This window comes from Dendrobium catenatum, unplaced genomic scaffold (assembly GCF_001605985.2).
Source record: "Dendrobium catenatum unplaced genomic scaffold, ASM160598v2 fragScaff_scaffold_1065, whole genome shotgun sequence".
In the NCBI taxonomy this organism is placed as follows: Eukaryota; Viridiplantae; Streptophyta; class Magnoliopsida; order Asparagales; family Orchidaceae; genus Dendrobium; species Dendrobium catenatum.
In genome coordinates this window covers 69523-95980 of record NW_021319527.1, presented here as the reverse complement: position 1 = coordinate 95980, position 26458 = coordinate 69523, and the positions used below count along the sequence as shown (strand labels likewise).

General features: G+C 34.3%; 1 protein-coding gene across 2 annotated transcripts; it reads left to right on the top strand.

Moving 5' to 3' along the window:
* Positions 1-1427: 1427 nt before the first annotated feature.
* On the top strand, positions 1428-23314 carry LOC110092899 (protein MEMO1 homolog). Of its 2 annotated transcripts, none has more exons than XM_020817593.2 (8): positions 1428-1604; positions 6289-6373; positions 6473-6541; positions 21159-21271; positions 21421-21532; positions 21617-21760; positions 22542-22716; positions 22947-23314. In XM_020817593.2, exons 1-8 carry the CDS (start codon positions 1553-1555, stop codon positions 23082-23084), a joined length of 888 nt encoding a protein of 295 aa, XP_020673252.1. In that variant the 5' UTR covers positions 1428-1552; the 3' UTR covers positions 23085-23314. The 2 variants fall into 2 exon arrangements, with proteins under 2 accessions (XP_020673252.1, XP_028554165.1); XM_028698332.1 differs by lacking the exon at positions 1428-1604 and adding an exon at positions 4934-5182.
* The last annotated feature ends 3144 nt before the right edge of the window (positions 23315-26458 follow it).

Genomic DNA, 26458 nt, shown 5'->3' with positions numbered 1-26458 from the left:
ACAGAGAGAGCCGCCACTCTTCCGAGGCAACAATAGTTTCTTGGTTTGGTTTAATCAGCTATATCCGTTGACTAAGTAGACAAAGATCCATGACAACCTAAGATATTAAAATTATGTAGTCTTGATTAAGTTTGTCAGCATCCCCACAATCTACTTCATGCAAATTAGGATAGATTTACTCTTCTTCTTAACCAAAATTGATGCTACTAATGAAAAGTCTCATTATTTTTAGCTTATTGGCAACATTCATCACTGAATCATGGAAAGGCCTAAAGAGCTCCTTCCAAATAAAAAATCAAGCAACCTATGTCAAACATGCTTTCCTCTACTGTCTAGCATGACACTGAATCTTCTAGTCTCCAACCAAGTCTTCATTGTATCCCATAAGATTTGTTGAGCAAGCATAAGCAGGCCATTAATCAACTAGCCTCTTGAATCAATAATAGGGTCATCATAACTTGAAGACACAAGTGTCACATGGTTATCAACTAGAGATCGAAAGCACATTGGCTTCCGCTGGTAAAGCATCTCGTGAGTCTACCAATTAGCCTTAATTTAAGTTCCCTCTTATAACTAGGAGGAGTAATTAATCATAGGTTAGCTTATGCAAATGAGGAGCCAAATTATTAAATCCTCGCAAAAATCTATGAGTCTTATTTATAATTTAATATACCTTCTAAAAATTTTAGCTTTTAACATGAACTCTCTCATAAGAATGGGGAGAAACAATGCTACTCAGTATGTTAAGCGAGATATAATTCACTTACTGTGCTTTTAGATCTAGGTTGCAACATTCATTTTGAGATATTTAACCAAAAAAAATATTAATCCAAATATAAGAATTTTTATAAATAAAAGCAAAAAAAAAAATGTAAACTAGTAAGAGATTTAAAAATATTTATAATAATCATTATAATTTTTTTTAAAATATTTTTCATACAACCGGCCCCCAACATACTCTTGAACCTCCAAAAGAAAACAACTATACTTAAAAAGGAGTAATCCTATATAGGGGTGTAAGTGAACCGAGCTGGCTCGAGCTCGATTCGTTAATGAGCTCTCGAATCGAACTTATCGAGTCACTAGTTCGACGTCGAGCCTATACTCGAGCTTGTATGCTAAACGAGCTCGAGCTCAACCTAGCTCAGCTCGATAGCTCTTTAAGCCGCTCGAATAATTTAAGATGTATTTAAAAATTAGTTTAAATTAGTATTATATAATATATTTTAATATTTTTAAATTCATTTTATATTAAAAATTAAAAACATTAAATTTCAATTTAAAATTAGAAAATTGAGCTCACCAATCGAGCTGAACTTAAACCTTAGAATTTTTAAACTAGTCAACTTCAAATTTATTAAATGAGCTCGAATCTAGCCCAAACTCAACAGGAGCTTAGATACTGGACTCGATTGATTAGTTTACACCCCTAATCCTATCTTCCTTTTGCCTAATCCTATCTTCCTTTGTGTTCACGGAATCTTAGGGGTACTGTAATACTTTTGCCTCTCTCTGTCACTCTTCTTTTGATCTCTCAATTTCGCGATTGCCAATGGAGACAGTTCGCAGGGCCTTGCACGCAGGATCATGGTACACAGACAATAGTAAGTGCTATCCTTTCGAATCTTAAACGATTCTCGTAAATAGGGTGTTTTCCATCTTCTGCTAAATTTCGAAGTTCTTACGGGGCTTTGCCTTCTTTTTCTGAATTTTGTATAAATTGTTTTTAATGTTCGGAAACCTTACTGATTGCTACTGTTCTATGCCGAATGACAAGGATTGAGCTTTTTAGTGGGGTGGTTGAGCATTCGATGGCAGCTGAAATTGGTTGCCCCCGGATGTGTTTCTACAATGTTTTAGATTACTAATTAGGGTTTTTTTAAACTGACATACTATTCCAAGTATGTGAATATACTGGTATACCATTCTAATTTTTATTAAAATTCATACATCTCCTTAATATATCCTCTTATTAATATTTCACTAAATTGACTTTCATCACTGAACTTCAACCCTTAGATGGTTTAAATAGCTCCAGAGGATTCTTGTGAAAACTCTTTGCCACGAAGCAATCTCTAAGGACCATGGTTTTCTAATGGAATATGCGTGTTCCTAGTCTGACCTAAGTTCTAGTGTTGCCTTCACCTTTGATGACGTCTCCATCGCCGGGAAAAAAATTGAAATTCTATGGGGAGCGGAAGGTTGTGATGTCGGTTACTGTTGTAATTAAGTTGAATGAGTTGTTTAAAAAAATAGAAGTTATATTTATTTAAGGGGAACTCTAACAAACCATGATGGCATTTTATAAGAGCTAATAGATAAAGCTGGTGTTCTATCAAATTCACATAAAAATGCATTTTATTTATCATCAAAATCTCAATGGAAAACACCTTGTTAAAGTGAAAGACTTCTCTGAAAAGAGAAGTGGATGAATTAGATTTCACTTGAAAGGATTTAGGGAGGACAAAGCTGCAAAAAGTACAAGCTGAAGATTGCAATATTGTATATTTGAGTATTCCTATAGTGTTTGTATCCCTATTGCAAAATTCAAGCGTAAAAAATGTTTAAATAGAGTTACGTACAACCTCGTCCTATCATGAGAAGAGTTGGTTGTCCATGAGTTACACGAACTACTGCGACAAAGAAAACTTCATGCATGTTGCTTGAAAGTGGAAGAATTATTGTTCTCCTTCAGTTTTCCCAGGGAAGTTTCTTTTTATTGCGTCACATAAATTCTTATGATTGTTTTGCAAGACCAAAGGTAACATGGCTAGAGCTTTTGAAAAGACGTGAAAAATAGAGCTGACACCTTTGTATGATTTAACAAGCATTTATAAAGGTGAGGATTCATAAAGCGTAACCGTTTAAGCAAATTGTTTGGATAAGACTTATGATGATGGTTGTGCTTAATTAAAAAGATTTTTCCAAAATTTCAAAGCTGAAATAATTTTATTTTGTTGAGTAAATCATGCACATTTTCTTATATTTGTATTTTTCACTTTACTATAATAAAAATGCACATAGATGACTAATATTGGTGCTTAAAATATATATGTAAAAGATCTAATTTGATTTCGAAGGTGTATCTTCTTCTCTAAAATTTTCAAAGTTGTTGTCATATCACTTTCCTCGCTTAGCATACCGAAAGACATAATTTAAAATTACGCAATAGGAGGCGCGCCTCTGCATAATTTAGCCCCCAAAAGCCTCATTGCTTATGCAATTTTGGGTCTAGGTGAGACTTACGCCTCAGGGTCCATAAGGCGCACCTCAGAGGCTTAATTGCACAATGTTAGGTGAGGTGCACGCCTCATGATGTCGGGTCCCACCAACTTAAGTTTCTAATTAAAAAACCCTATTTCCTCTAGTGTTTCTTTCAGCCTACCTGAACCAAAGGGTGCAGTTCTCCGCAAGCCTTGTTCCACAACATTGCTTCGCTCAGCCTCCCTTCCCGCCGCCTCTCCCGCCGGCGCCACCTCATGCCGGTGAGCTTATGGTGTCCGGCCGCCTTCTACGACAACTCCACTATCGGTTTTAGGTATTTTTTTTAAATTCAAGGCAAGTTTTTTCAAGTTATAGAAAATTTTGGGTTTTTTATTTTTTGAGATTTTTTGTTTGATTTTAAATTTGTGCATTAGGAAATATGATTAGGGGCAAGGAAAAGTCAAATACGTCATTGCGGCAGGACCCTTCTTAGCAGTACAATGTACAGGTTGACGTAGGAGGCGGCGAGAAGACAAATGTGTATTTAAAATGCAATTTTTGTGATAAGGTGGTGAAGGGAGGAGTTACCCGCATGAAGGAACACTTATCCGGCTCACATAAAAATGTAGCACCTTGTGCGAATGTGCCAGATAAGGTGGAGGAAATTACTGCTTACATGAAGAAGAGTACCATGGCCAAACATTTACAACATAAGCAATTTAATGAAAGAGTCGAACATGGTGCTTATTACGGGAGTGAGAATGGAAATGACTCTTCCTCCACTATACATAGTAGAGGTGCCCGAGGTCCTATAGATCAATATATGATTAATCCAAGAGAGGATAGAGGAAAAGCACAGATGATGCCTGCGGCTAGTACCAGAGAGGGTCGATGGCAGATTTGCATGGATATTAGCAAATTCTTTTTTGAGAATGTCATTCTATTTACTGTTGCGACATCGCCGGACTACTTTAATATGTTGTGATCTATATTGTTGAGGTTAAAAAATGCTGATTTCTTTTTTAATTTATTAGATGCGGTTCTTGAGGAGATCGGGGAGCAATTGGTTGTTCAGGTTGTGACTGACAATGCCAACGCATACAAAGCAGCTAGTCAGATGTTGATGGAGAAGAGGAAACACCTCTATTGGATCCCCTGCGCGACATACTGTATTGATCTCATATTGGAGGAACTTGGTGATCTACCGCAACACAAGGGCGCCCTTTCTAGGGCGAAGAAGATCACAAAATTCATCTACAATCACTCATGGGTCTTATCCTTAATGAGAAAGTTCTCGAAGAAGGAAATCATTCTCCCTGCTACGACTAGGTAAGTCATTACATTAGTGCACTGCAAAGCATTTTCAATTTCTAATGCAAGTTTATCTTACAGGTTTGGCACTTCTTATTTGACACTGTAGAGCATACTGGATGTTAGGCAACCTCTTGAAGCCATGTTTACATCAACACAATGGCTTAATTGTGTGTGGGGAAAGAAACCCGAGGGAAAGAAATACGAAGGCAGATTCTGAATAATACATTTTGGGCAAGTGTGACCTATGTCATATTGAGCATAAGACCCTTAGTACAAGTACTACGATTAGTGGATACCGAGAAGAAACCAGCCATGAGTTTTATGTATAATGCAATGAATGAGGCAAAGGAGTTGATTGCACATAACTTGGGAGGAGATGAGGCCAGTTATAGAGAAATTTGGGATATCATCGATGCTCGGTGGGAGGTCCAGTTACACCGTCATCTACATATAGCGACGTATTATCTCAATCCTCAATTTTAGTATTCAGAGAGAAAATCTTCAAATCCAGAGGTGAAGCTGGGCTTGTACCATTGCATGGAGCGGCTGATATCGAACCAGACCGTCACGGAGCTTACAGATTTAGAACTTGTTCTATTTCGGAATAGAGAGATATTTTTTGGTCTGCAAGAAACAAATTGTACTATTGCCAAACGCTCTCCAGGTAAGTTTATTTTTTGCAAAGTAACTGTACATGCATCACACTTTAATATGTTTTGATTATCGTTTCCTTATTGAAAATAGTTGAATGGTGGATCCAATTTGGTGATTTCACCCCTGAGTTACAGAGTTTTACAGTTAGAGTTTTAGGCCTCACTTTTTCTTCTTCTAGATGTGAGCGAAACTGGAGCACATATAGTCAAGTGTAAATGAAGAGAAGAAATCGACTTTCAACACTCAGAATGAACTCCCTTGTGTAAATTATGCATAACAAGAGGTTGAGGAACAAGGGGTTGAAGGATGATGAGGACCTTTGGCGTGTGATGATGTGACGTCTTATAATGAGTGGTTCATAGATGATGAGACAGATTTGTCATTATCTGACATGCAGCTAGAGGATCCAAGTGTGATTGTCTTGAGGGGCGAAGCAGATCAAGTGAGCACATCCACTAGTACCACATCACACACATCCACTAGTACTTCAGCACAATAAGCAAACAAATGTATCTCACAATTTATTATATGCTATTACATTTTAAATATATGCAATTAACAACACACTAATCATTCTTATTGAACAGGAAAGAGAAAAGTGGGTAACATTGAAGATGATAAAGATTTGACATTCATAGATACAATTGGAGATAAAGATGCCTCCCTTGAAGATCTATTTAGTGATGCGACATGATTGAATTTTAGATGTTCTTTCTTATTTGTACTTTAGGAGTTTTGATAGACTTATATTTGTGGTTTTGTACTTTGAATTATGCTATGAGATACATATATTGCATCTATTTTATTATTTTCCACTAATTTTATTTGTCATTTAGATGTTTTTATTGTATGATATACTCTTACTGTTATTTACATGCTAGAATACTTAAATTCTCATTTATGCAATTCTTCGTCCGTGAGGCTTACGCCTCACACCTCCTTGAGGCCTACGCCTCGCCTCACGGACGAAAAAAGTCTCGAGGCTTATTTACGCAATTTTAAACCTTGATATGCTGGAAACTTAGTGAGCGATCTGTTTTTATCAAGGAATCTGAAAGAATTTATTCATGTTTTGAATATTCTTTTCTTAAATCTCTGTTTTTGTATTATGATCAGCAAAAAAGCTGGGAGAGGAACTTGATGAATGGCTTCGGGCAACTGGTTTGCCTAAGTCCGCTGATATTAGAGGAATTATTGCCCCGTACGTTAGCATACAACCCTTATGGTCATCACTACTTTTATCATTATATATTCTTTTATTTGAACGTTCATATATGTTTTCATTACGTTTAAACTGCAGGCATGCTGGTTACTCATATTCTGGACGGTGTGCTGCATATGCCTTCGCTAATATTGACCCAGATAATATGTATTCTATTCCATCTTCAAAATCTCTTTGAATCCTTTTGTTTATCATTTTACGAAATATTGCACTTACCTATTCCTATATTTTGCTTTATGTTCAACCATGACATTCATTTGTGCCTGTTGCTTCACAACATGTGAAACTTGAGCTTTGACCGTTAAAATGTATGAACCAGCACAATTTCTTTCCATCAAAGTACGACCTTATTATTTCTAATCGACTGCCACAATTTTTTTGCAGAATGGGAATGACCGGTACATACGTATGAACTTTGATTGTTAAATTTTTAAGTAGCATAGAGCTTACAGTAAGGTGAGATCTGGAAATTTTATTTCTGTGGTGGTTAGAAAGATATTATATATTAACCCATTATATTATACACAAAATATATGTTTCACTTGATAAGCAATTTTGCCCCCGCTATGATATATTCTGTAGTGTTGAGACCATATCTTTTCCCTTGTGTGATATTGCTTTTACTTCTTAACATGATTGCAATTTAGAATGTTTAAACTCCATACTCTCCAAACCTTCTTATTTTTCTGCCACATTCACATGTGGACATGATCATTCGCATATCTAGACGCCTGCAAAATTCAAATATATGCTGTGATTGCATGTGTACACTAGCTAATGCAGATCAGTGAACACACATTTTGCACTTCTACAAGTAAAACAGTGGTTGTGGCAATAGTATGAGAATCAAATCTTTAGTGCCTTGATTCGGCAGGGATGGATAAGGAAAGAAAGGAGGTTAAGGGGGTGGGGCCCAGTAGGGAATTAATACATTATATTTGGAGAAAATCAATTAGGAAAACATTTTCTAATGAGATCCTTTCCTAATTGAATTATTTTCGAGGGAGATATATTAGAAAGGGAGCTGAATTAGAGAATCCTTTCCTAATGAGATCCTTTCCTAATTGAATTATTTTCAATGAGGGAGATATATTAGGAAAGGATTGATTTAGGAGGTAGGGAGGGAGGAAGCTTATTTAAGTCCATAGTAGGAGCGAGGAAGCTTATTTAAGTCCATAGTAGGGTTTATTTTATTTTATGCAGAATTTTGTCTTGAGTGCTGTAATTTTCTTTTGTGAGGGATCCTAGCGGCATCTAAGGTTTGGGATAGAAGATCCTTTTCTTGAAAGAGGATTGCTTTTTTAAATCCTAGCCGTCCCTTGGCATTTTGATCCCACGGCTAGGATGGAAATCCATGGGAGGCTCACCTATTAAATCCTAGCCGTCTCTTGGCATTTTGATCCCACAGCTCGGATGTGAATTTATGAGATGCTCACCTGGATCATGTTGATCTCCTTCCATATTTAGGTGTCTAGTTTAGGAAGGATTATATTAGAGCAATTATGCATAATTTTGTAATTATTTGTTTCTTTATTAAGATATCTTGTATAAATCTATGCATAGGAACAAGTTTGCGCAATAAAATTAAGCTTTTTCCTCTCCAATTTTCTGAATTTAACATGGTATCGAACTGTCATTGTCGTTGCCAGAAATCTGAGTTTTTTGTACTGTCGTGCCTTCATTGCCGGCCTTCCCTAGTTGTTATCCTATCTATAACCAACATAACCTTCGTTGCTGCCTTGCTTGATATATCCTTCATCGCTATCCTTTGCCGCCACAATATATGAAGCAAATTCCTCCAAAAGCTTTGACCAAATAAAGGATTATGGTACACCAAGAAAGAGGAGATCTCCAAAATATGCAACATTCCTATCGCTTAAATTGGAATAATTATTTAAAGTAGTCTCAATTTGTAAGATATACTTGAAAAGGAAAGGAAAGATGAATCACCTTCTTAGGGTAGGACCAAAAGATGATGATTTTAATTTTTTAGCATAGGATGAAGCAGACTCCATGATCATGTCATGGTTGTGGAATTCCATGACTCCATAAATGAGCAATAATTTCATGTTCATATCTACTTCAAAAGATATATGGGGTGCCGCCAGGCAAACCTTCTTAAAAGCTCGGGATGCTGCACAAATCTTCGAAATTGAAGTAAAGGTGGAAAGCACAAAACAAGAAAACAAAATATTGATTGAATATGTCACTCTCCTTCAAAGCATGTGGCAAGAACTTAATTACTAGAGATGCATAGAGACCAAGTATCCAAAAGATGCTTCTATCCTAAAAAGTTTTATTAAGAAAGATAAAGTGACTTTTTTGGAGGATTAAATATAGAGTTTGACAAAGTTAAAGTTCAAATCCTTGGCAAAGAGAAGACACCCTCACTAAATAAGACTTTCTCTCATTCGTACTGAGGAAAGCCGACGAGGCGTAATGCTGGAACCAAAAGTTGTTGAAGGTTCAACAATGGTGACAACCAAAGAGACATCATGGAAGAAAGAGATATTGATTCCTCAAAACCTCACTACAAAAACTTTCTTTGATGCAACTATTGCAAGAAATCAAAACACACATAGGAGACATAATAGAAGTTACATGGAAAGCCTCTAAGTAAGGAGTGGAATCAAAGAAGTAGATAAAAGAAAACACTCACGCTAACACTACAACAAGTCAGCCCAACCCGAAAACACAATCCAACTTCAGAGAACTCAACAAAGAAGATATTGATAAGCTAAAACAACTCCTAGTATCACTTGAAAAATCACCTGAATCTTCTTCTCTTGTACTTTCAGGTAAATTTCATATGTCCATTGGATTAAGTACCTCTAAAAATCATTTGAAAGAAATATGGATCATTAACTCATGAGCCACAGATCACATGACACACTTCATTATCCACTTCATCAGCTACACTCCTTGCCCGAGTGATAAGAAAATCATCACAGCTAATAGTTCTCTTGCTATAGTAGCAGGCCAAGGAGACATACCCTTATCTCCCTTCATCACTAAGAAATGTGTTCAACGAACCTCAGTTATCCACAAATCTATTCTCCATACAAAAACTTATCAGTGATCATGATTGTCATGTCCTATTTAACCCTTGTTGCTTATTTTAGGACCAGGGATCAGGGAAGAAGATTGAACTTACTAAGGAGAGAGATGAAATGTACTACCTAGAAGAGCTGAATAAATTCACTATTATCAATAATGGCTATTCTATGTTATCCTTATTTAATTAAAATTTTTTTATTTAATTTCATCATTTTAGATTAGGATATCCATCTTTTGATGTCTTAATAAATATGTACCCAAAAGTTTTTTATAAGTTGGAAAATGAATCTTTTCATTGTTCATTGTGAAACTTGTAAATCAGTCAAATATAAATGAGTTTCTTTTCCGAACAAAAATAAGAGATGTCATATCCCTTTCTACCTTATTCATAGTGACATCTAGGACCCTAAAAAATTCCTAACATCTCAATGGCCCAATGGTTTGCATCTTTTATTGCTGATTGCACTCGAGTCTTTTGGATCTGTCTCCTAAAAAATAAATCAGAATGCGAGCACTATCCTTATCATTTTCATGCCATGATCTAGAATCAATTCGGAATAAAAATAAGAAAATTGTTCTGACAATATCAAAGATTTATTTTAACTAAACTCTATCCTCCTACTTTCAAAAGGAATGTGTCATTGATGAGTCTTCCTGCATTCATACCCCACAACAAAATAGAGTTGCAGAAAGAAAAAATGGTCATCTTCTTGCTTCCACCTGTTCAATTCTATTCCATCACAATATGTCCAAATCCTACAAGAGGGAAGCCCTTTTGACCGCCTCATATCTCATAAACCGACTCCCTTTAATAAATTTAGGATTAAAAATACCAATGGATATTCTATCCTCATTTTACCCCAAATTTCGAACACATAACAACCTCACACACAAAATCTTTGGGTGCACTGCCTATGTTCACAGCCACAATCAAAATAGAGGAAAATTAAATCCATGAGCACTCAAATATATCTTTGTTGGATATTTATCCACCCATAAAGGTTATAAATCCTCTACCAAAAAACCGTTATATCTATTGATATGATTTTTTATGAACAAAAATCTTATTTTACCAAAACTCATCTTTAGAGGGAGACTGAAACTAAGCAAGATGAGGAAAGTGAGCTTGCCCCGCTTGACCTTTCAGCTCCATCTCAAACCAATCCACCTAAATCTAAAATGAAAGCTAGAGAAACTGAGGACAAAGCTATTATGGATAATAGGAGGTTTGGAAAATTGTATTCCAGACGTACAAATTCAAATTATTGTTCAGAGCAGATCTAAGAATTTAAACCGTCTCCTAAAATTGAGGTAAATATAAGTTCATAAAAAAAACCTTCCTTGTACCTCATAACCAACCTTATATCATTCCATAACTTCTCACATTCACATAAAAATTTCCTTGTTACACTAAATGACATTCGTATTCCTAATGATATTTCTGAAGTCTTATATGTTGAAAATTAGAAGTGCCATGAAAGATGAAATAGAAGCCCGGGAAAAGAGTAATACATGGGAGATCACCAACCTACCAGTAAAGAAAAAAACAGTCGGTTGTAAATGAGTGTTCTCTGTGAAATACAAATTTGATGGTGCACTGAAATTGTGCAAGGCAAGACTGGTGGTGAAAGGGTACACTCAGATATATGATATTGACCACCAAAAAACTTTTGCACCTGTGGCCAAGATGAACACCGTGAGAATCCTGCTCTCACTAGCAAGCAACTAATTATAACTGGCATCTAGAATAGCTGGGTGTCAAAAATGTATTCCTACAGGGGGAGATGGAGGAAGAAATATTTATGAAGATTTCACCAAATTTTAAGGATAAATCTAGGGTTAACAAAGTGTGTAGGTTAAAAAAGGCTCTATATGGACTAAAACAGTTACCTAGAGCTTGATTTGGAAGATTCTCGAAGGTCATGCTGCTTGATGGTTATCGACAGAGACAAGGAGACTATACATTATTTTTCAAACATTCGGACTCAAGGGAAGTCACAATTTTATTAGTTTGTGGATGATATCATCTTGACTGTGAATGATGAAAAGCAGAAAATGATTCTAAAGAAATGTCTTCTAGAAGAATTTGAGATCAAAGATCTTAGTAGATTAAATATTTTCTTGGAATTGAAGTGGCCCACTTAAGCAAATGAATCTTTCATTTCACAACAAAAATACATTAATAATCTTCTTAAATAAATTTGTAAACTAGCTTGTAAACCAACACCAATACTAGTATAATCAAATCTCAAATTGGGGGAAGATAAAGAAGATCCAAATGTAGATAAATGAGCTCACTAAAGACTTCTGTGGAAATTGATCTACCTTTCTCACACCAGACCAGATATAACATTTGTTGTAAGCATGACCAGCCAATTCATGCAAAATTCAATGCAAACTCACATGCAAGCTGTAAACTCATATAAAGGGATTCTCTTCAAAAGAGACTATGGAATAACCACATAAGCATATACTGATGCAGATTATACAGGATCACCAGTAGATAGACGATCTACCTTAGGATATTCTACATTCCTTGGAGGAAACCTTGTAACATGGAGAAGTAAGAAATAGAATATGGTGGCAAGGTCTATTGCAGAAGTAGAATATAGAGGTATGACCTTAGGAATATGCGAACTGTTATGGATCAAGATAATTTTCAAATACCCAAGGATAAATAGGGAAGGACTCGCATGATAGGACCAATAACTTACCTTTTCAAAGACCTACACACTATGATAATAAATCAACAATCAGCATAGCTCACAATTCGATTCAGCATGATAGGACCAAGCTCATAAAAGTGGACAGACATTTCATAAAGGGAAAATTAGATATTGGTCTTATATGTCGACCATGTCTCATCAAATATCAGCATGCTTGTAGATATTCTTACAAAGGGACTCAATAACTTACCTTTTTGGGACTGATTCTCAAGCTGGGAATGACGGATCTGTATTCCTCAGCTTGAGGGGGAGTGTTAAATCCCAGTTGTCCCTTGGCATTTTGATTCCACAACTAGGATAGGAATTCATGAGAGGCTCACCTATTTAATCCTAGCCATCCCTTGGCATTTTAATCCCGCAGTTAGGATGGGAATCCATGAGAGGATCACCTTGATCTCCCTCCATATTTAGGTGGTTGATTTAGGAAGGATTATATTACAGCAATTATGCATGATTATGTAACTATTTATTTCTTTGTTAAGATTTCTTATGTACTATAAATAGGAGCAAGTCTGTGCAATAAAATTAAGCTTTTCCCTCTCCAATTTTTTGAATTTAACAGTTTTATGCTGGAGCTGCTGGGTTTGTACTTTATCTGTATCAAAAACCTTCTTGAATTGTCTGATGCACCATCAAATTGTTCTTTCATGTCTGGTGTTAGATGAACAAATAGCTTTTTAGTACTTTAAATGTCTGATGCACTGTCCCCAGTACTTTGCAATGAGTTAGCCACACCTAGGAACCTCAATTGATGGTAATAATATTAAGTTGTTTTGCATATTTCAAAGAAAGCACATATAATAGCATCAGCAACATGGAAATAATCTTTTATATGGTTGACAATTAGAATTCTAGGGTTAACTCTTTCTTGATCTTTAGAAATTTAAAATTCTTTTGTAAGAAAGTAGTTTGATGATTTGGTAATTTCTAGATTGCACATTTTAGACAGCTTGAACTGTACAGTAATTTGATTATGCCGGATCAATGTGCCTTCTTACGGCAATAGAGCATGAATTGACTAGGCGGTGAAGCCATGTATGTGGCTTCAGTTTTGATGCTTGTCGAGATGTTTAAATTTCTATAAAGTAGGTATAAATAAGCATATCATTTCTATCTTTGATTTTTTCCCTTTTGAACAGCTGAAAATTATTATTGTTGAAGATTTCATTAGATTTGCTAAAAAAATCATTACCTGATGTGGTTTAAGTTCGATTAATTAAATAATTATTATATGAACCCCCCCCCCCGTATTAGTGCTTTGAAAAATATTAGTGCATTGTTGAGCATCTCCACGAAGTTATATTTTCTTTACGTGATTTTTCTTCTAATGCTTCGTAGATTGATTGTTGAGAAAAAGGGTAAAAATTTAAAAAAGTGTCCTGATTATTTTTATAAGACTAATTTAGTCCCAAACTATCATATTTCTCTAATTTAACTTCTTGATTATACGAAATTATTTTCAAATAATCCCTCAAGGGCTAAATTGGGTTCAATTTTGTAACCCAATTGCCATTAATTTCTATCCGACGATCTTATTTAGTCAAGGTGCTAAATTGGAGAAATATGTTATTTTGCAATTAAATTGACCACATATGAATAAAAAGCAAGAGTGAGTCAACATCTAGTTTATGCTTCTTTGCTCAAGCATCAACTATGAAATTTGTGATTTTAATTAACATTCCAATCCTGACAGTTGCTTCATTTTGGGACTAACATTTGGAAAATTAAGCCATTACCAATTTTCTAGATCGACATATTAGCATTGTCGAATATATTATTTTCATGACCATTAGTAGTGCAAAAAATGAGCTGGATCCCAAATGATGCCTCTCATGAATTCACTCTAATTCAGGCTCTCTCTCGTTGAATTTATTTACAAGGTTCATTATTTTATTGTTGAGTCCACTGACTAGATGCTATTGGTAAAGTATTTCGTTATCATGCATTTCTGTTGGACATTAGTTCCATAATGCTGGAAAACTTGCTCTTGTCTGCAAATATGCAATTCATTTGCAGCTTTTGAACTACAGATTTTTTATTGCTGTTTTAGATCCATGATCTCTTATCATCTCATTGTCTCCTTCATTTTCTTATTTATTCTTTATTTGTTTGGCTTATATATATATATATATATATATGGACTTTAACAGATATTATTAGAATTATTTATGCATGTCAATATTTTGAACAATTAAAAAAAAAATGTTTTTTTTTTTTTTTAAGTTCTGAAGTGTTTTATCTACATTCCCAAATTTCTTTTGAAAATTTGATAGACCTCATTTTTTAATTCTTTTTTAGATGATAGTCTATTGATAACTCGTTTATTCATTAAATAGTGCAAGTAGAAGAAGCTTCAATTGCAATGAATGGTTCATATGATCAAAGTTTTAGAAAAATATGGACAATCTTAATGCTAAGCACGATAGTGAAAACATCCATCTTTCAAATTTAACTTACGTATGCATTGAAAGAGTTGCTACAAAATAGTTGTCATTGGATACAAAACTCGAAAGCCTTTTTTACAAAAGTATAACCGTTAATGGTGTCATCAAAATTACCAAAACAAAAGCTCATAAAAAAAAAAAATCATTTGCCTTTGATGTCGTGCAAGCTTCATCTGGCCAACCTTCTTTTCTTTAGAGGTATAGACTTGTTAACAAACCAAATTTTATATTAGTAATTGTTAAAAGTGAATTGTACAATTGCTTACAAAATTTATTTTCTAACTTACCAATAGCTTTGTGCTGGTCAATCTTTATTTGCACACATCCAATACACTTCCCTTGCATTATAGTAATTTTATAATTATTACCATCCGGCTTCACATCAATACAATTCCTAACTTCATAAAAATTTTATTAATTACTTCTTGAATCTTTGGATATAATTTATCATTCCACCTCATTGACCTTTCCTTTTTCTCCAGTATTTTATTTTCACCAAAATTATTGTTACCATCTAAACTAACCACAATTATGCGGGTTCCAAAAATTCGTGCTTCTACCTCTCCTCACCTTATTTATTAACGGAAAGAGTTTTAACGTATTTAGGTTTCAGGGTAAATTTTAAGAAGAAATATTATGTTTTAGATAAGACACTACTCAAAGATCTTGTCCTTATTTTTTAAGGACTTTAAGATCTAAATTCTGGTTCCGATAGGCGCAAGCCCCTATGGTTAATTAATTTTACCAATAAAGAGATAGAACTTTCGATTAAGGCTAGTTGTTAAATAGGTCACAATAATTACCTAGAATAACAACAAATTTAGTGTTTGAATTTGATTTTGGATTGCAGAGTTTGTGACTTGAAATCTATTACCATATACTTAAAGCGGGTGATGGGGAAATGATGATAGGCCCGATCAAGATCCTATGGTTCCGTCGTTCCAAGCTATCATGTTCCTTGATCTATTTAGTCAAAGGAGGTAGTCGACCCAACCCGTCGACCCAACCCATCAGAAGGATTCTTTTTAACATACATGGGTTGCATCATTCAAGGGTATCTTATAAACCTGGGGTGGATGTTTGTCTAAAGTGATGAATTTAAGTCAACATTAACTAACAGAGAGCTTTAGATCTTGTTGAGCGCACTTGATACTTCATTACTCAAGAGGCTTTTAACTATTAGGGAACATACGGGATTTGGCCATGACTGTAATATGGCAGTGCCTTTTTGCTGCAAAACTATCCCGTCGAGGGCATGTGTCACGTCTCTGCTAGCGAGAAATAAATTGAGAATGAATTGTGGTAATAAATTTAATAAGACATCTGCTCTTTGTGAGCTAAAGTTATTTTTTAATTCATCATCTTCGTCTAATCGTTGCGAAGTATGGATGGATTTTAGTTTTAAGTTTTTTGTGATAGATTTCATTTTAAGAATTTAGATTCTTAATAGGATTTGAGTTTAGGTTTTGACTGGATGATTTTAGAATTTTGAGGGCATTTTGAAAATTATATAGCTCTCTTCGGTTAAGATTTTCCGTCAACACGATTATCGTTAAAGTGTTTGAATACTTTTAGCAAATATGCGAAGCATTCTCAGATCTCATGTTTAGGAGCTTCATATATAGATCAGAGCACATGTGGAACAAAAAAAGTGGTGAAAGTTCTATTAGATATGTATGAGAAGTCATCAATGATGGACAAAGTAAAACTCTTTAACAACCCAAAATTTTCAATACTTGGGATTTCTTGTTGACTTGATTAGGCCCTGATTAAGAAAGTTGAATAGATAGTGCATAGGATGATCAAGACATTGAAGATTATTTGTGTAGAATAAATAGCCCTTTTGAGAGACAAATAATGTTGTTTAGATTGGTTGTATTTTGTTAGACATGTGACGAACTAATCAAGTAGTTTCAACATTTTATTTTGTAAAACTTTTGGCAATTATAAAGAATCTATGAATGTCCTATATGGTATGGTTAACCATCCACTTGATAGCTCCAATTTTATCCAACTCAATGCTAACAGCTTGAAGATTCAATTTTTTTATGTTTGGGGCTCTACCATGCTTGAAAACATTGGAAGCTTTATTAGTGATGTTTTGTGATGGGTCTTTAAAGAATTTTTATTTATGAAGCCTTATCATGTAATTTTCATTTTAAGGAAATATACATAAATCTCCTTGCTTTATAGATCAAGTCTAATCCAAATTTAGGCATTCATAGATCTTTCAGTGCTTTTCAAATCATACTCTATTTAATTTGGAGGTTCTTGCTTGATCATTGATTACCATTATGTCGTTTGTGTCCCTGGCAATGGGAATATTACCCCTTTCTCCATTGTTCTTGAGTGACAAATTGGATTCCTTGTTTTACTGATCAAATGATATTATAGGTATAGGTTTTAAAAGAGATACCTTTTCTATTATAGTCTTGCTTTTCCTCAGAGCTATATCAAATCTAGGAGATGAGATTAGTATATAAAAATGGACAGAAGTCTGGCTGGATAAAAAAGGAAATCAGTGAATTTTGAAAATGTTATTGTTTGCTTCCGTCTTGTCCGAATGGTTACCTGCTAATCAATCTTCAAGGCCCTTTCAAGTTCAAGAGGAAGATTGTCTCCCAAAAGCAAATTGTATTGTACAAGTAGAGTTTTCGTCTTATAGCTTGTTCAAATGTCTGTTAACTTAAAGAGTTGTTCGGTTTGAGAATTTCGAACACGAAATCGACTTTGTCAATGATATTCTTAAATATGCTCTCAAAGGTATTTTTGACTTCAATACAATGCAATCAATTACACAAGTTCAACATTTATTTTTCCTCACCAAATTTAGAATCCTTTTTAGCATAGCATATTACCAATGATTAACCTGGCCTTGACACCACTACTTAACTCCATTATTTCATCTGAGTTGAGTTTGAGATATTATTAAAGATTAAACCAATTCTTTTGTCTAATGAAGTATCTAAACTTTAGAAACATGAAATGTTGTTTCTTGTAAATTATGTTGACTACAACACTAAGATATCTTTAAATGTACTAAATCCTACAAATAATCTTCTCCAACTTATAATGATTCTTAATCTATTTCACTCAATTTAAATATTCCAAATCATAGATAGTGAGCTGTCATTTTGAATGATAAACATTTTCATTTGGTTAAATACTAAATTAAATTCATATGATTTTATCATTCTTATTTATTTATTATTATTTTGTTTTAAATTAATTATGTGGGGGTTCTTTGATTGTTCAAAATTTTGGCAGCCTCTCAGCATCCCACCATGTGTAGGGGTTTCGAGTAGGCATTTGCTTTTGATTCTTCGCGGCCTGATCAAAGATATAGTGGTGTGAGGTCTTTATATAATTTATTTCTCTTGACCGGATCAAAGATACAAAGGATGCAGGTTCTTCTTTACCTATTGTTTAAGCACACAATAAAGTAATTTATACATTTTAGTGTAGGAAGTGTGGTGACAACGATGAGTTGAGCAGCTGATGGTTACTTGAATGCATCAAGTCAGACGGGAGAGAAAGATCGATTAGGGCGGGTGGGTGCAGGAAGTTGAGTAGGTTAGCGGCGAGGTCAATCTGCTCGTGCTGTGCGGTCAGTCGAGTTGTGGCTAGGATCGGGTCATGGGAGGCTAGGGAGAAACCGCTGTCACGTCTGGCTGGGTCAATCGCATGCAAGGAGTCGGGTCGGTGGTTGCGTGCAGGTGAGGCCGACGGGTGCTAGCTTGGGTAAGGTTGAGCGGCCTAGTATAAAGATGAGGGAGAGGGGCTTTGGCATGGGGTTTCAGTTTAGAGAAATCGAGAGAGAGCTCGTGCAGTCGAAAGAATAGTGAGGTCAAGAGGGAGTGAGCGAGGGGTCCATGTGTATGTGGTGTTCGTCTGGGGTTCCTACGTTCGAATGACTTCGATTGGTAATTCTTGCATGCGATTGAAAGAGATGAGAGCGAGCGAGATTATCTTCCTGTGGTAGTTCCTTGCGTGCAGTAAGAAGAAAACAATAGAGGGGCATTCGATTTTTGTCTACTGTCGTCTAAGGGAGTTATGCTACTAGGGGTGGTTATGAGATCATGGGTAATGGGTTATTGGTAAATAAATTAATAATTGGCCGCTTTGGTTAGTTTTGTACGTTTTGTTAACAAACATTTTACCTTTTATCAATTTTTAAGAACTTAATTATTTTCCCCCTTATAATTGGTTAGTTTTGCCCACTTCGGGAAATTCTTTCTTACTTGTTGAATAACATTCCTATTTCAATATTTTAACTCCTAAACTCCATTCTTAGATTGAAAATTCACCACTTTGTATTGTCATATTTGTCACTATCATGAATACTATCTTCATCGCTGGAATTCATGCTACCAATTTCACAATATTTGTTCTTCAACATGTCATTCGAGTTTTCATTGTGTACACCAATATTCTTATTTTCCTTATTTGTAGTACCTATAAAGTTAGCATAAGGATCCGTATTCCTTTCAAACATCTCATCATCCTCATGAATCTTATTATCATTATCTACAAATGTCTCATAATTATCTCAAACATTGTACTTGTAGTCCTCATCCTTATTATCATTATAAAAACTATTTCTCTCATCTTCCACTACATCTTAAAACATCAATATCTCCCTTTTAAGCTACAATCATTTCAATCAAACTACTAACAAGCTATGAGGAATTTGTATCATATAGTCATTTGTACATTACATTTTCTTTCTCTCGTCTTATTACTATTTACATATGCTATGCTATAAAATCAATGTATACAAATATTTTACTTTATAATAGCAAACAAGACACCCTACAACATAATCTAAAAAAAAAAATTTGAATGAGCAAACTTACCTTTCTAAGACCTCCATATTGATGGTCAATCACTTCAGTGATCTTCTTTTATTGCTCGAAAATAGAGCATGGCTACAGAAAATAGGTTCGAATGACATGACCTTCGCTGATCAAACAAAAGAATAATTATTCAGAGGCCTCATACTAGTGATGGACCTAGTTGAATCATCATGGTTATCGCTTCCTCTATTAGCAATCAGTGAAGTGGTTGGTTATAATCATATATGAATAGAATAAGGAGGCATCTATATATGATATTTATTGATTTAAGGAAAGCATATGATAAAGTTCTAAAAGAAATGTTCTGGAGAGTTCTAGAAACTAAAGAAGTTAATGTTTATATTTTAGTCATTAAGGATATGCATGTAGTTGTTGTTTGTGTTCAAACACAAGATATTTTGACCAAATATTCTCCTATTTTAGTTGGATTACATCAAGGATCAGCTTTAAGCCCATATCATTTTGTTTTAGTCATGAATATTCTTACTAGACATTTGCAATAGGATGTACCTAGGTGTATATTTTTTGATGATGATATTTTTCTTTTTGATAAAACTAGAAAGAGGGTTGATGAAAAATTTGAATTATGAAGGTCAACTTTAGAGTCTAATGGTTTTCGTTTAAGTAGATCTAAAATCAAATACATGGAGTTTATTACTATTAATAATAAATCTTGTGGTAGGATCAGGACATTGGGTGATTAAGTTATTAAAAAGAATGCGTGTTTTAGATATCTTGGATATATTATTCAAAGCGATAGTGAAATAGTGGGGATATTATTTGTTGAATTCAAGTTGAATGGTTGAAGTGGTGGAATGCATAGAGTCTGTTGTGTGATAGAAAAGTACAAATTTAAGGATAATTTTATAAGATGGTGGTGAGACTTGCAATGCTTTATAGCGATGAATGCTCCACATTAAAAGAGAAGCATAAAATTAAGTATTGCAGAGATGATGATGCATAGGTGGATGAGTGACTTTATACTTAGAGATGGAATGCGAAATGAGTATATACATAAAAGGTTGGAGTGGCCCTAGTGATAGATAAGATTTGAGTCACCTTTAGATGGTTTTGTCACATAAAGTGTCGGTCTTCCAATGACCTTGTTAGGAGAATAGATTTTTTTTTTATCCGGCCAATGTTAAAAAAGGTATATTTAGACTTAAAAAGATTTTGTTAAGAAATATTTAAAATGATATTTTCTTATAAGAGAAAATGAGGATTTGACTTGTAATAGGACGCAATAAGAAAAAGGATTTATGTAGCTTATCTATGCAGTGGGATAAAGGCTTGTTGTAGTTTCCCTTCTAAATTTATTTGGCAGATTAAGTAATGGATAATTTCCATCAAATTAAGTTGTTTATTTAACGGAGGACTAAATGTGATCAATTTTAAGTAGTTGTTAGACGAAATTGGAGCAATGTGATATTCTAGGACTAAATTGGCTACTTATTAGGTAGTATGAGGATTATTTTAGGAATGTTCTCTTTGAATATTATACCTGAAAAGAAAGATGTTGTTATGATGCCTTATAGAAAATTTTGCTAGAAAAATGAAGTTTCATGGTGGCTGCATTTACTGTATTTTAAATTACTGATATGTAATAGTCATTTGCAGCATTTTTCCTCTTTTTTTTTTTTTGGTATCATCCATCTAATATGAGAATGATTTATCATTGCAGTTCACGTGTTTTTCTTCTTGGTCCTTCTCACCATCACTACACTCCTAAATGTGCTCTTACAAGAGCTACAATTTACAGGACACCGTTGGGAGACCTACCAGTTGATCTGGAAGGTGAACATTATTTATTTATGGATTCTAAATAGCTGTTCTTTGTATGCCTGACTGGTCTTGGTGTTTTTATGATGTAATGAGTACCTTCTTGATGACCTGTTACTGAATCTTAAATTTACTGTCATGCTCATTCTTCACTCTTGTTGCAGTAATTGAGGAGCTAAAGGCGACTGGGAAATTTGAACTCATGGATCTACAAGTGGATGAGGCAGAGCACAGCATGGAGATGCATTTGCCTTATATTGCAAAAGTGTTTCATGGGTAATGTAATGAACTTGATCTCGATTTCCTACTGGCTGAATCGTGGCTCATCTCATATTCAAGTCTCTTGCTAATTTGCTGCAGCCATCAAGTAAAAATCGTACCAATTTTGGTAGGATCCCTGAATTCCCAAAATGAAGCCATGTATGGACGGTTGCTTGCAAAGTATGTGGATGATCCTCAGAACTTCTTCTCTGTGTCATCCGACTTCTGCCACTGGGGATCTCGGTAAGCGGACCTCTGAGAACTGTCGAATTTGACTTGAATTTACACTATGATTAGTTCTAACAACAGGTTATTCGAACTCTCAGTTCTCTTTAATTTCATTTGATTAGAAATTAAAGATGGTTAGGCAAGGCTACATTGTCTTTAGTTGATTGAATTCTTGTTTATCCTCTCAACTATTTAACCTTTTTACCTTTTATTTATAATAAGATACCTATTTCTAGCCCTCATATTTCATTTTTTTAGTATGGAAAAGATCTGATCATTTCTATATTTTCCTTTTCACATCTGCTGAACATTATATAGCCCTTCCTCTCGTCGAGGAAGGTGTGGCATCAATGTTTAGAGTGAGTTTTAGGCTTCGATAGGGATGGCTTTCTTACTGCTTCTTAAAACAGCTTTTTAATATAAATATTTTATTTTTTTAACTAAAAAGCTGCTTTAAAAAGCCGTAGAAATGTTGTCCCAAACAAAACCTTAATTAGAGAGACAATCCTTTGTAAAGCTGCATACTCCTCCCCTATCTCTGCAGTAGGCGGGAGCCTTGCGCATGCCTTGCCCCCATGTTTATATAAAACATATTTTATAAAAAAAAATTCACTCATTTGTAGTGAAAGGGAAACCATTATATTTTAATATAATTGTTGATTTCTAGCCGTATTCAGCTAAATGATCGAATTTAACAAATCTCATTGATTTTTAAACCGTGCTTTCTATCTTCGGGCAATAAAATGCTTCATTGCTTGAGTTTTTTCTTGATTTTTTTTTCTTCCTGTATATTAAGGTTTCACTACACACACTATGACAAGAAACACGGCCCCATACACAAGTCAATTGAAGCACTTGATCGCATGGGCATGGACATCATAGAGACCGGAGATCCTGATGCCTTCAAAGAATACCTCCAGGATTTTGGCAACACCATCTGCGGCCGACACCCGATCAGTGTGTTCCTCCATGTAATCATCCATCCCTCTTGGAGTTATTTTTCTGTACGGACGCTGGATGGGAGAACCGTCCAGTTAAGCGCTGGGTACCCAGCAATGGGGTAACGTGATGCATTTTTATTGGTCTCCAGACGCCCTCCGGACTCCGCACGGAATAATAAATCCCCTCTCCTTGTAGCTTTCTACCTGTCTGAAAATTACTTGGCTCTGTTTCTCACCCTCTTATTTTCTGGGCTCTTCAGATGCTGAGGAGCTGCTCTGAGAAAATTAGCATTGGCTTTATTCGATACGAGCAATCAAGCAAGTGTAAGAGCATGAAAGATAGCAGCGTCAGTTATGCATCTGCTGCGGCAAAGCTGGACGGTGGTGGAAGCAGGTAAAAGGATCTGCCATGGTCATATATGCCCATCAGCTATGCTGCTGCTGCAGCTAAGCTGGATGGTGGAATCAGGTGAAAGGATGTGTCCTGTTCACTCCCATCATCCTTTTGTGTCTATCAACTTGATTGCATCATATCTCTTAGACAATTTTTCCTCATAAATTTATAAGAAACTTGTTTATAAGGTTCACCTGCTACCACCCTTTTTTATCATTATTCCTGATTTTTTTTTCCTTGTGTGAAAAGATAAATAATATTGTTTTTCTAAAATTGGTTACCAGACTCTCACAATGTGTGAATGTCGAGAAATTATTATGTGCGGTCACCGGACGTTATCCGAAGACAAATCAGGAAGTGCCATATCACTTTTTTGTTGTATACCGGTTTTGTGTACCGGGTAATGTGACGTATTCTGATTCGCCTTCAGACGGTCCGGTAACCGCGCAGAATAATTTCTCGTGAATGTCTAAGATGAGTGCATCAAGATAAAGGAGAGATTTATGGGAAAGTTATTTGAAAACGAGAGGATTGGAAATTGGAAAAGGCTTGCTTCAGTGAAAGAGCTTTGGGGGGTCGTTTGGATTCATGTTCAATGTCCTTTAAAAAGTCAAAAGACATTTTCTCAAGTCTGGACAATCTATGTCTTGCCTTTACGACATAGCCAAAAACTATTTTAAAAGTAAACAAGATTTTTTAATAGAATTCATTAATATTATATATGTATTAGCTTTGATAAATCTATAATAATTTGAATGTAATTAATAAAAAAAAATAGAGTTAATTAATTATTCAATTTAACTAATTAGTTTGTTTAAGATAATTAAGGTCATGTTACCATTAAGTTGTGATATTAGTCATAAAATAATTAATTATAATAGTTTAATTTTAATTATGAATTATAACATCACAATAGATTAAGCAAAAAAGTTGAGACAAATACATCAAAAAAATTTTTTTTCAAAATTTATCGTGGCATGTAGAAGTTTATCTTTTCATTAACCAAATGGTTTCACCCCACTTAAAAAATTAGTTTAGAGCAGTAAGTTTAATTTAGTGAGGGGATTGTGACTTTGGGTGATCAAGTTATTAATAAGAGTACACGTTTTAGATATCTTTGATCTATTGTTCAGAGAAATGGTGAAATAGATGGGGATATTATCAATAGAATTCAAGTTGGATGGTTGAAGTGGAGGAATGCATCGTGCTTGTTGTGTGATAGAAAAGTAACCCTCAAACTTAAGGGGAAATTTTATATGATGGTATGAGGCTTGCAATGCTTTATGGTGCTGAATGTTGACCATTAAAAGAGAAGCATAATATTAAGTTAAGAGGGGCAGAGATGAGGATGCTCAGGTGGATGAGTGGCTTTTCTCTTAGAGATAGGATACGAAATGAGAATATATGTGAAAAGGTTAGAGTAGCTCCATTAGAAGATAAGATTAGAGAGAGTCGCCTTAGATAGTTTGGTCACATAAAACGGCAGCCTTCCAATGACCCGGTTAGGAGAATAGAGGTATTAGATTTGACTTATGTTAAGAAAGGTAGAAGCAAACCTAAAAAGAGCTGGTTAGAAAATATTGTTGTTGTTTATAAAAAATTGGTTCTAAAATTGTTTTATGAAAGTAACATTTTTAAAAATTGTTATTAAAAGCAAGTTTCTAGCATAGAAATTTCTTTAAAGTTATGAGAGAGAGTTTTAGCTAAACAAAGATGTGATTGTAATTTGAAAAGTAAAATAGTATAATAAAGTTATCCCAAATGAATGCTTAATCTAAGCTGAAGGCAAATAAAGGTATAAAATTAATTTAAAAAAGAGGCTAATGCATCACTTTTTGCGGATTTCCCCCCTAATATTTAGGTTATGAATTATTTAAGAGGGATGTAGAATGGTTCTACTCTGTTTTCTTCAATTTAATTATGTGAAATTTTTTACGCATTCTAAAAAGAAAATTGCTTCTAATACCATTTTTAGTTATATAGATTTCAAAATTGTTAGATTTATGAGTGCAATATAATTTCTTCATATATAATACTAATTTAAAAATGAATTTACTGTTACCAAGAACCATCTTAACCAAAATTATATTAGAATATCCTAACAAAATTTTTGTCTATCCAAAATACTAAATAATACACTATTAAAGTGGGGCCACACACTAAATTGCTTCAACTAGGTTGAATTTAGCCTGAGACCCCATCACCATTGTCATATTTAGGAGAAATTATTAATTGCAGAATCCATACGTAGCTATATATCCAGGCTCTAATAAAATACTGACACGTGCGACCCAATGACCAAAACTAGTCCACTGGATCAGTGGTGAACAACTTTAACCCGATCCGTAATTTTTTTTTTTAAATAGCGGTATTCCAAAAGTCCCGGCATTCGGAGTCATTTTACTTTTCTTTCAGCTCTAAGTTTAGGTGCTATTCATCTTTGAACAAGGATTGCTCTCTTCTTCCAGTATAAATTATTATGTGCAGACATTGAAGTTAATGGCATATTTATCTCCAGAGCTATCCTTTAGCATTGGATATGTTGAAATGCTGAAGCTATTTATTCTATAAATGGTTTATCTAAAATAGTTGTTAGGGTTTAAAATATTCACATGCTTTTGTACATAAACTATGTAAAATTTACATAAAATATGATTTTTTTTTACTTAATATAAATTATGTATTATTGTGTATTACTATGTATTGTTGTGTATTGCTATGTATTCTTGTGATACAAGTTTCTAGCAAATACACAATGTTGTATTTGTTAATTTAAAAGTTTTTTGTAATTGTTCACAAATGTATATTTGGGAAATTATGTGGGAAATTTAGTGTTTTTTTCTTCTAATATCTATTATGTACTGTTATGTATTATTTTGTATTGTTGTAAAACATGCTTTTACACAGCTTGAAATGTGCATAGGAAAATGTACTGTTATGTATTATTATGTATTGATGTGATACAAGCTTATAGAAAATGCACTGTTGTATTTATTCATTTTAAAGCTTTTTTAGGTTGTTGACAGATGTGTATTAGAGATATTATGTGGGAAATGTAGTTTTTTTATACCTATTTTTAAGTACTACAATATAGTCCTTTACACAATTATTTATGAGAGAAATTATGGTGGAAATATTGTTAACCCCTTTATACAATTTTATAGATGTATGTTCCAAAGATCATTTTTTTTATTACAGAACATCAACATTTAGAGTGATGTGCAACTCTTTCGTTAAAACTTTTGGCAAAGATTTCAAGGACATATTAAAGGAATTATACATACATAAATTTTTGGAGATCCCTATATTCTAATAGAATGTTCTCCGCATATATATGCTACTATCATTATGGGATATGCCAAAGCAATGCTTCATCAT